This window comes from Solanum verrucosum, unplaced genomic scaffold, assembly GCF_900185275.1.
Source record: "Solanum verrucosum unplaced genomic scaffold, falcon-dt-bn FXZP01000228.1, whole genome shotgun sequence".
NCBI classification, from domain to species: Eukaryota; Viridiplantae; Streptophyta; class Magnoliopsida; order Solanales; family Solanaceae; genus Solanum; species Solanum verrucosum.
The window spans coordinates 2,053,297-2,065,643 of NW_026020210.1; the positions used below are offsets into that span (position 1 = coordinate 2,053,297).

General features: G+C 36.1%; 1 protein-coding gene across 2 annotated transcripts in view; it reads left to right on the plus strand.

The window, feature by feature from the left end:
- The window catches only part of LOC125830424 (cytochrome c1-2, heme protein, mitochondrial-like), a 133,101-nt gene that overhangs the window by 57,727 nt on the left and 63,027 nt on the right, over nt 1-12,347 (plus strand). The window contains exon 1 of one of the 2 annotated variants that reach the window (XM_049509620.1): nt 8,707-8,710. The exons of the other annotated variant lie outside the window; for it this stretch is intronic. Within the exon in view, the coding sequence (XP_049365577.1) occupies nt 8,707-8,710 (4 nt within the window). Of the gene's footprint in view, nt 1-8,706; nt 8,711-12,347 lie in introns of those variants that run through there. 2 annotated transcript variants of the gene reach the window in all.

Below are 12,347 nucleotides of genomic sequence, written 5' to 3' on the forward strand. Positions count from 1 at the left end.
AACTATTATTTATATAGTGTAATTTTTAATAGAAACATATGAAAAATTATCATAAATATAAGGAGTAGTGAATATTATTATACATGATATTAAAAATAATATTGGAGGGGGGGGGGAGGGGGAGGGGATCGGGAGGACATATGCTAATATTTTTGTTTAGTGAAAAAACAAATTTATAATAAGATATGTACTATGATTTTGCATTACATAATATATTTTTTTTAGTAATGAGTTCTTTTTTTAAAAAAAAAGAATTATCTAAGATTAAGGAGGTTGAAGACTTTCAAAAATAGTTATACATAAATGTGAAAAGTGAGGTATAAATAGAATATAAGTTATGATGAGATAAGTTATGTTGGGATAAGTAATGTTGGGATTAGTTATGATAGGATAAGTTGTGTTAAGATTATTTCTTATTGAGTGTTTGATTTGTTGTATTAAAACAATATATATTGCATAAATTTTAAGAACAAGTTGTTTGTTTACAAAATTACCCTTCCTTTTATTTAGTTTTTAATATTTTCTTTGCAAACTTTAATTATTTATTTTTTAAAAATAAACCTTTATTTAATTTAGCTTAAATATTTTTGTTTATGCATTCTCATGGTAAGTACCATATGTATTTAAAAATAAAACTTTTTTCTTATTTAGCTTAAAAATATAATTTTCCTCTTTAAGTTTTATTAAAGTGAATGAAGATTTATGGGAAAACAAAATATAAATAAACATAAGAATTAGTCAAATAAATTCATAAATAAAAATTATATTTATATAGTGTAATTTTTTAATAGAAAAATATAAATAATTATCATAAAAATAAGAAGTAATGAATATTAGTATACATGATATTAAAAATTATGTAAATATACATAAATGTGAAAAATGATGTATACAAAGGGTTTAAAGGGATATAGTTGTCATTTTCCTATTCTATCCCGGGATAAATTATCCCGGGATTACTATACCACCAAATGGGAGGGATAACTTATCCCGGTACTAATTCCTAATCCTGGGATAAGTTATCCCAAGCTTTCCAACCAAATAAGGAAATAAAGAGTACTTAAAATTTATCCGAAGATTAACACTCCCTATCCATCACACCAAACGACCCCTAAACTCAACCGCCACCTTAAACAGTTCATAACGTACATACAAACAGAAAAAAGATTCTTGCGTCGATAAAAGCGTATAACTTCAAAATTTACGATAGAAGAGGGCTTAGAAATCTTTACCTAATGTTATATGAAGGAAAACAATACATACATAACAACCCACACGATGTTCTTCTGTAGTCTCACAAAAATGTGAATATCTCTCTATTTTGAAGTTGTAATTTGATAATTTTTGGTCCCTCCAACTCTCTCTCTCTATACATATAGGGAGAAGAGATCCAAGACTTTGACCCAAATTTCTGAAAGCTTATCAAAATAACTTACGATAATTTTTCAAGAATTTTATTTTACTAACTTGCGATTTCACATCTTATCATTCGATCATTGTGATTTGAACACCTCATAACATATCCTTCTTATGGTATTATGCACTCTTGTCCAAAGTATGAGCATGTCACGATCCAAACCATCGTGATTGACACTCACACTAACCCTCTGGTGGGAGAACCACTACTACAACTCAAACCAAGAAACTAAAACAGAAACTAAAGCATTAAGGATACGAAACAAGTTAAATACTAAGGAAAGAAATAGGGAGTTCCCATAAACTCCTACCCAACAGTCTAGCAACTAAACAAATGTGGAAAATACGCCTAGAACCTGAAAGTCAATGTACTAAAATATCTAAAGTTCAACAAGTCTAAACAAGAAGGGATACAACCCCAAACTAATGATTATGCCGGAACGGGGCAACCGATCCTATAATTATGCCGGAACGTGACAACTAATCCCAATTAGTTATGCCGAAACGTGGCAACCGATCCATTCAACACACCACAATCACAATCACAAGTATCTTTTCAAGTTCATACAAATAAGTCATAATTCATGGCATTCATCATTCATCTATCTCATCTACAACAAGTGTGATCAATACCGCAACATTCACATACATACATGTATCATAATGAAGCAAGAACAAACATACATCACACAATTATAGAATCAGAACCATCACCTACCTCGAAACAAGCTTGAAACCCAAAAAAAATTGATCATTCCCTTTCCGAATTCGTTTCGCTTGTTCTTGGTCTACAAACAATTAATATAATACGGGAATCAATAAACAATCACTAATTACCCAAATTGCTAACAATTCTATGAACCCTAGATCATACCCATGATCCTAAATATACAAAATAGGATTGTTTCCACCATAGAATCTAGATCAAAACCCTCCACCATCGATAATTAATTACCCATTCTAATACGTTCTAAGGATCAAAAAATGGATTTGGGGAGTGAAAAGCTTACCTTTAGCTTAAAAGATGGTGGAAAACTGTCAAGAGTTGCTTGGGGTTCGTTCCTTAGCTCTAAAAATTGAAAAGTGCAGAATAAAGTCATTTAGGGGTTTATTTACGACTTTAAGTCGCGTCTGGCCCGCCACAGCGGCCATCACCCCACTATAGCGGCCCCACCAGAGCGACAAACCACAGCGCCTAACCGGCTTGCACGAAACAATGAGCTATTTTAATAATTCCAAGACCCCCATTTCAGAACAAACTTCTAACCAAAGACACTCAGAAAATCCCCTTCACGCTAAGATCGATTCCAAAAGTTTTACTCGCCCGAATTCAATTCTGTAAAGTCGTACGAATTCCTTAACAACTTATCTAACTACTCATGTAATCAAAATCATAAATAAGTCACCCGATTGTTACCATATTTCCCCACACCTCAAAGACTCTGGTTTCGTCCATATCTGGACTAGATTGAGAAAATTCAAGTTACTACGAAAAAGTTTTTCGACCCAAAAATTTCCCCCGTTGGCTTTTCTATAACGACGAAACCCGGTCATTACAATAGATACCAATTTACCCATCACTCGTCCCCGAGTGACATACTTAGGAAAAATAGGCTAAGGAAGGAATGACGTAGTACATGAATTGACGAACAATTGGGGATACTTGTCTCGCATGTCCCTCTCGGTTTCCCAAGTAGCTTCATCAATTGAACGATGCTTGTTTTATTAAGAAAATATATTTAGGTTGGTTTAAGAGTCGTCACTTAATTTTTAAAGGGAAATTAAGAAAACTATTCATTTCCACAAGACTAAAACAGGAATCTAGTGAAAACTTGTAAAGGGGTTCGAGGGTTCATATTAGTGTTCTAGGAAGGGTTTGAAAGCACCTAGAACACCCGCTAATGCGGTTAACCGACGATTAATTATTTGGCTAAAAATACTTTAACTTAATTTGAATAACATGATTGAACTATTTTATAGTTGAGACGGTTTAAAAGGGGAAAAGGGAAATATTGACCTACGATCTAAGTGAGATAATTCTCAAAATTTATTCTTTTAAGTCTTTTGAAAAGATGATCGATTTAGTTAAATTGTTAAAACGAAATGAGCGTCTCCCGGGGATTTGAACTTTTCGACCCTAAGATTAACGACAAATACTAACAAGTAAAACAGCCACGGTAAAGTAAAGAGGGAAAAAATGTTGGGCTTGAATCTGGTTTCTGTCCGCCTAGACCAACATTTAGGCCCACTTTCGTTTTGGGCCTTTGACCCATTTGAATCACATGTACCTAACCTAGACTAACATAAAAAAGAAATATATTTTATCTTTGGGCCTTAGGCCCAATTATTTCACCTGTCCTAGACTTCTAACAATAATAAGAATAACGACTAAATGGGCTTAGGCCCAATAATAACAAAATACAATCATTTTTTATATAAAGAGTGGGCCTGTGGCCCAATCTTTTCAATTCTCCTCCAGTTTCGCATTCTTCCAACTTCGGAACCTGTTCATCGTTTTTGATGGCTAACTGACTCGATAAAGAAAATAGAGCCTTTACGGCTCTCTCGAAATGCAAAGGAAGGAGTGAGCTCTTGGCGAACTCGAGCAAATTTTACATAAAAAAAAAGAAGAAAGAGAATTATATTAACATAGGATAAAATATTCTCACATTTCTATATAAAAAAAAAGGTAAGATGATTGACAAATCAGCACAACATATCACTTATCCAATAGATTATGGAACTAATTAATCAACCCAAATGATTTTAACAATTTCTCCTTATTAGCCGCAGTGACGGGAAATAACGGACATTGTTTAAATGCACATTTACACATACCATTAACTCTTCTAAAAAAGCAAAATTATACTATATGCATTAATTAATCGAGGAAATCAAAACTAAAATGCAAACCAAAACTGTAAGCATAAATGTCATACAAATTATGAACAAATTCCTCTTTTAGCCTCTGTCAATTTCCAGTTTTCAAGTATATTATTAGATTGACATGTAATCAAGTGAACTGTTAAGAATGTTCACACAATATGAACCAACAAAGCCACGGGGAATAAATATTGGAATTAAAGAATCCTCATGTCACACAATGAAAGATTAACACCGAAAGAGATCACGCTCTAAATAACCTTCCTTAACGACTAAAATTCAAATCTGGAAAACAAAGAGAAAAACTCAGATTTGTATATCGACTCAACTTGCCAACATAAGCATTTTCGACTAGAATTTGCACACTATGGAAACGTAAACTTGATTCAAACGACACATGCTGGACAATAGGATAACCACGAGCTAAAAATAAAATAGAGCAACCAGCTAATGCATTCTACAGACAGTAACTAATGCAACATACTGCTTCATATTAGCTAATTTCCAAAATTTGCTTTTCCTTAGAAAGAAGACTAGATACTAATTTTAACAAAATAAGGGAGAACAAAGGCATGCCGACTCATGACATTCGAGCTAATAGAACTCAAGAGGAGATAATAAAGTACCCTTAAGATAAACAACAGTGAAGCAATGAACCTAGGCGCGAATAAGCGACATCGGAGACGATACTCATTAGTAGGCAATGAAATAACCAAAGTAGCACAAGTAAGGCGTATAGATATGTCAAGAACTCAATAACCATCAACAACAACACCAACCTTTTGGAATACCAAAGAGAAACACCATTTTTAGAAAATATAAAAGACGAGAGGATCGAAAGGTGTTAACTTTTTCGGTGCAGCGAAATGGGGACAGTGCGAGCAGAACCACGATCCTCCAACCACAAAACTTCGAATGTGAAAGAAACCAGGGCGAAATCTCAAATCCCGAACGAAACTTGAAGAAACCAAAGGAGAAACGGAATAGAAATGTGGTACTTCAATTGAGACTAAAATATCCTCTGCCTTGAGTATATTACTATATATTTTTTAGCTAATATGTGTTTAAGCTATTCTCTGTATCTTGGCTCTAAAAAATTTCTAACCTCTCTCCAATACTGAAACGAAAAAGGAATATATAGAAGGAGATTAGGGTTGACAAATTGAGGGGGAAAAACGGGTGAATCCGAATTCGAGGCCCATTTTTTGAATTCAAAACTCCCATTTCTTTCACCATTTTAGGGGAACAATCTTTTTCTAAAACTTCAACCCCATTCCGGAAGAGGAAAAGGAGACAGACGGACATGGTCAACTTATCGTCCTTGAGGAGCTACGTGGCTCGATCCAAGGCTATAAGGACGAAATTATAGATGCTTTTGCTGCTGAAACCGTACTGGAGAGGGAAAAGAAGAAGGCGACAACGAATACACGTCTTTGCTCTCAAACCATGTAGTTTCCATCTCCTTGTGAACGTTAGCGGAGAGAAATTGTTGGTGCCGTTTGAAATTGCCGTGTATTTTGACGTTGCAATGATGTTGCTGCCAGCACGCTGATTGCTTCCTCTGTTTGCCCACGTTGCTGGGTTTCTTTTTAGAATAGAATTGGGCTAGGTCGGGAGTATTAAAGGTGGGCTGGATTGTCGGTTTAGTGTTGTTGGTTGTAAGTTGTTATAATTGTATGTTGTATGTCCGTGGGCTAGGAATGATTGTATGTATTGTATGTTGTATTGGGCTGACAATTAGGAGTGGAAAAATGGGTTCTTGGTGGGCTGTGTCGGTTTGCTGGAAAAGTTGAAGAAAAGGCCCAAAATTTTGGTCTTAAAATAGTTTTAAGGGGAGGTTAAAGATGGGTTAGATCTTGGAGTTTAACAAATAGCCAAATTGAGTTAAATTAACAAATTCGGCTAAATCCTAAGTGAAATAGATTAATATTAATTAATTAACGAGCTTCTTAATTTTAACGAAATAGAATAATTAATTTAATTGCAAACCAATGATTTAAAATTATAACCATAACTTGAACTAAACTAATTTTGTAAAATATTTAAAATAACATCTTTTTTTTTGTGAGACGATTTTCGAGTATCCATAAAATATACTAATTGTATATAAAATTACATGAAATATATTTATCATTCAAAGTACTATAAAATCGACTGAAATTATTTAAAATAACCTTGAAACTATTTTGAATTATATAAAGCTAATTATTCTAAATCGTTTGAAAAATTAAGAAGCTCGAAAATCAATTACTATCGGGGAGGGTCAATGGGTGTCAACAATGCTTCCATTGAACCTTCACAGACTTAATCTCTTTGGTCCTCAACTTGCGCACATCACGATCAAGAATCGCAATCGGTTCCTCCTCATATTGGAGGTCTTTGTCTAACACAATTGAGTCTCACATAATGATATATTCCCCGTCACCATGATATCTCTTCAACATGGACACATGAAATACCGGATGAACACCCGATAAATTAGGAGGTAAAGTCAATCTATACGCCACTGGTCTTACACATTCAAGAACCTCAAAGGGACCAATGTATCGCAGACTTAACTTACCTTTCTTACCAAATCTCATCACCCCTTTCATGGGTGATACCTTAAGAGGAACATTCTCACCGGTTTGAAATGCCATGTCTCTTACCTTATGGTCCGCATACTTTTTTTGTCTACTCTGGGCTGCTAAAAGCTTAGCTTGAATACTCATCACCTTATCTTGAGCATCCTTCACTAAATCAACCCCCAAAGGTTTAACATCTCTAGCCTCGAACCAACCTATGGGTGATCTATATCCTCTCTCATAAAGTGCCTCAAATGGTGTCATATCTATGCTGAAGTTATAACTATTACTATAAGAGAATTCACACAAAGGTAAGAGCTTATCCCAATGCCCTCTAAAATCAATCACACATTCCCTCAACATGTCTTCTAACACTTGAATAGTCCTCTTTGACTGCCCGTCTGTCTGTGGATGGAAGGTTGTATTAAAAGTGAGTTGTGTGCCCAATTCATCATGTAACTTCCTCCAAAACTTGGATGTGAATTGGGTACCACGGTCTGAGATGATAGAAAGGGGCACCCCATGCAACTTCAATATCTCTTTTGGCCAATTGCTCAGCATTATAATATATTCTTATCGGAATAAAATGGGCTGACTTAGTCAATCTATCAACCACTACCCAAATAGAATCAAACTTCCCCAAAGTCTTGGGAAGACCTACCACAAAATCCATTGCTATCATTTCCCACATCCATTTCGGAATTGGCATTCTTTGAAGTAAACCTGCAGGTCTTTGGTGTTCATACTTCACTTTTTGGCAATTTTGACACGTAGCCACAAACTCCGTTATATCCTTCTTCATGCCCAGCCACCAATAAATTCACTTCAAATCTCGATACATCTTGGTCACACCCGGATGAATAGAACATCGCGATCCATGAGACTCTATCAACAACTTTTAAATCAAATCATCAACTCGGGGAACACAAATTCTTCCTTTGAAACTAAGTACGCCTTTGTAACGAGTGGAAAATGATAGAGTGAAACTAGAACCTCACATGTGAGTTTGGAGTTGAGAACTTAATGAAATGATTATATTTGAATTTGACCCAAAAAGTTCTTAAAAATGTGCTTCGGAAGTTACCGGAAACTTGTTTAGCTGTATATAAAAAGATTCGTTTCGTTTTTCGAAAATCTGACTTCATATTCTTGTTTAGGGGGTCAAAATCCGAAATTTCCAAGTGAAGCCTTTTTCGAGGGTCTACTTTGGGGGGTCATATCTCCTAGCACACAAATTATTTGGGTGACCAATAATATATCCATGGAAATCCCTTTGAGTTAGCTACCTAACGCACTTCGTTTCATCTCATTCGGAGTTCGGACGAAGAAGTTATGCCCATTTTCATAAAATCTGTTCGGCAGGAAAAGGCAATTTCCAGTAGGCGTGGTTATTGTTCACCCGCCTCATTTTTTTTTCTAAGTGTTGGACCATTCTTCCAAAGGACATATATTATTTCCTAGATACCATTAGTTCAATTCCCATCCCTAAAACATTTCCCTCTCTACAATCCTCCATTAAGAAGAAGAAGAAGTGGGAGCTAGGGCTTTGGATTCAAGGCTTTCTTCATCAAATTTCGTGGGAGATCATAGCAAAGGTATGGTGGTCTTGATCCTTGTCTAAATTTCCATTCAAGGAGCCAAATCCAAAGTTATTTCAAAGTATGAAAAATCTAGGTTTTCACTCAATCTCATGGGTTCTTCCACCAAATGGTTTTAAAAGGTTTCTAATGGCACTTTATGGTTATATTGTTGTTGTATTGACGATTTAAGATGAAAGTACTCCATGAACCCATGATTTCTCTTTATTCCTAGTTTATGCCTTTATGAAGTGGGTTGCTAGATAATGAATGTATATGAATCAAACTTGTTTAAAGGTCTTTAGATTGTTGAAGTATGTCATTACCCATGCTTATTTTATAGTGTATTGTTGGTGTATGGGTATGTGAGGCTTAGGGCCTTAAAGGCATAGTATGAGAAATTGGAGTGTTATCATGACATTATATGAATGAGAATTCAATGAAGATAATGTGATCATGTTATGAACGTAAATGTGTTGCTATTGAAAGATTATTTCTCAATTTGACACTCATGAATGTTGATGATAGAATATGAAGGATTCTTCAATATAAAGTATACCTTGAATTGGTAGGGCTTATGCATCATTTTCTTGTATAAATGATTATATTGTTGATTGTTGAATCCTCAGATCGGTAGGCTAGTGGCACCCTTCCACACGAGCTTATAATGAACCTTGGAATCAGTAGGCCTATGGCACCTTTCCATGAAGGTTAATGATGAGACTTGAACCGGTAGGCCCATGGCACCCTTTCAAGAGGAGTTAATGAGCTTTCCTAAATGAACCTTGAAACGGTAGGCTTAAAGCACCCTTTCACGTGTTAATAAATGTAATTTGGAGTTGGTAGGCCAATGGCACCTCTCATATGTGATAATGTCAATGTAACAAACTATTCTATGGGAATGTTGGCTAAGCACCGAGTGGATTTGGTTAGATGGAAACTCCCCCAATAGTTAGGCATGAGTTTCAATGATCGTCTACCTTATCCCATAAACTATGTGCCCGCATAGGTAGCTAGTGGATCCATTAAGCTATATACCGGTCTTCCTTAGGCAAGTAGACCACCTCTTTACGGTGTGGGGACTTATGACACCGGATTCCATGACAAGCTCTCATGGTCTATGTCGGTTAAACGCTTACTTCCCATCATGCGAGATTTCATTATGGTTTCTTGATAGGTTCTACAAAGTGTAGGTAGTAGTATGGGATGCTACCTATACATTGCACGAGTAGGCTTGGAGAGGGTCATAGTGAGTTTCTCTAAATCCTAATGTATGTGATACAATTGTGGCCTAAATGAGGTTATTAAAGAATGTTGGCTCTCAAATGCTTAATATGAGATGCATGCTATACTTGGGTTATATTACGAGTTATTTTCCCTTGTCATGTCTTAATTAATGATATACCTCTTATGTATGAATATGGTGCAAAGGTGAAAGAAAGGAATGATAAGTTACCTTAAGTGACCTTAATGTGGTGCCTTAGTATGGATGGTGGTATGGGACGCCATCCATACATTGCACGAGGTATAGCATAAGGGTTTCTTGAGGTGAAGGTCCAAGGTAAAGGTTTTCATGTTGAAATTGTTTAAAGGTAATATTATGACTTACTTGATGTTTATGCTTGTATTGTATGTCTTTTATGCAACTATTCATGGTACTTCAAAAAGTGGCATAATGCATGGTTTCTAACCAAAATGTCCCTTTTAAAGCATGTTTTGCATGGTCATCATACTTAGTACATTTTGTGTACTAACCCATATTCTTCATATTTTTACTATAAGTGTAGGTTCCGGCAAGTGATCCCTCCTAGCTAGTTTGAAGTGTTGGATTGCTTTCCTCCAAGACTTGGTATGTCCTCATGGATTCGAGGATAAGACTTTTAAGTTCTTTTGTTCATGTAATAGACTTAATAGACTTATTTTGATTGTAAAGGGGTCGTGTCCCTACTTATGTTTTGTGACTGTGTCTAAGATGGCCATGTGAGACTTAGACTTCCGCTGTGTGTTTTTAAAGTTGTTTTAATGAAGTTTAAATGTGTGGATGTAAATAAGTTTTTTTTTATTCCGCACTATTTTCATTATTGAATGCAATGAATGACTGTGTGGCTCGTATAAGACCCCTTCGGGGTCGAATACGCCATGTTACGACTAGGGGGTACTCTCGGGTCGTGACAGCCTTCCGCATCAAGAGTGGTCTTTTGTGCCTTACCAATCACAGTCTTTTTTCTAAGCTCCTCCAAATTCTCATCTTCAAATTATTTGGCCTTGATCTCTTCAATGAACGTGACCCTTACTTCAATACTAGCCAACACCCTACTTCTTTCTGAGATGCCCAATTACATAAATTTAGACTCTAAGTTCTGAATTTCCTTAGCCAAAGGTCGCTTGGTTACACTCAAGCAAGCTACACTACCCATACTCACCGTTCTTCGACTCAAAGAGTCTGCCACCACATTCGACATAATCCTTAAGTAATACCATCCACCTTCATTGTCTCAAATTCAGATCTTTTTGAGTGAACACATGCTGCAAACTGTGATGATCAGTAAATACCTCACACTTAACACCATAAAGGTAATGCCGCCAGATCTTAAGAGCAAACTCTACCGCTGCCAACTCCAAATCATGTGTTGGGAAATTTCTCCCATGCACCTTCAATTGACGCGATGCATAAGCTATAACATTCTTATCCTGCATCAACACAACACCCAAACCAGAATGTGAAGCATTACAATAAACGATAAAATCTTTACCCTCTACCAATAATGCTAGGATAGATGCGATGGTCAGAAGAGTCTTGAGCTTTTGGAAGCTCTCTTCACATTTTTCAGTCCATTAAAATGGTATCTAGTTTTCGGTCAAATTATTCAAGTGAGTGGCAATAGAAGCAAAGTTCTTCACAAATCGACAGTAATAGCTAGCGAGCCCCACAAAACTCCTAACTTCAGTCACAGAACTTGGTTGAACCCAATTCTTAACCGCCTCAATCTTGAGGATCTACCATTACCTCTTATTTTGAAACATGTCCCAAAAATGCCACAGAAGTCAACCAAGTTCACACTTGGAAAATTTCGCATATAACTTTTGCTTCCTAAGGACACCCAAAACAATACGAAGATGGTTGGCATGCTCTTCCTCACTTTTCGAATAGACCAAAAAATATCATCAATAAAGACTATGACGAAAGAATCAAGAAATGGCTTGAACACCACATTTATTAAACTCATAAAAGTTGCAGGCGCATTAGTTAAACCAAAAGACATAACCAAAAACCCATAGTGCCCATAACAGGTTCTAAACCCCATCTTGGGCACATCCTCGGGCTTAATTTTCAACTGATGGTAGCCAAATTTTAGATCAATCTTAGAGAAAATCGATGCACCTTGCAATTGGTCAAAAAAATCATATATTCGAGGCAAATGGTACTTGTTTTGAATAGTAACCCTATTCAATTGCTGATAATCTATACACATTCTCATACTACCATTATTTTTGTTAACAAACAAAACTGGGGCACCCCATGAGGAAGCACTAGGAGGAATAAATCCCTTATCAAGAAGCTCTTGGATTTGAGCCTTAAGCTCTCTCAATTCTACTGGAGCCATGCGATATGGAGGGATAGAAATGGGGCCCGTACCAGGCCCTAAATCAATGCAGAAATTGATATCTCTATTCGGAGGCATACCCGGCAAGTCATTAGGAAACACTTCTCTAAATTCTGACACCACAAGAATAGACTCAATAGATGGAGTCTTAACCTCAACATCCCTAACATGAACCAAATAAGCCAAACAACTCTGCTCTACCAATTTTCTAGCCCGAATGAAGGATATGATCTTAGCTTGCTTAGGCTTGTACACCCCTTCTTACTCTAATATTTTCCTTCTCGGAATTTCTAGAGTTACAG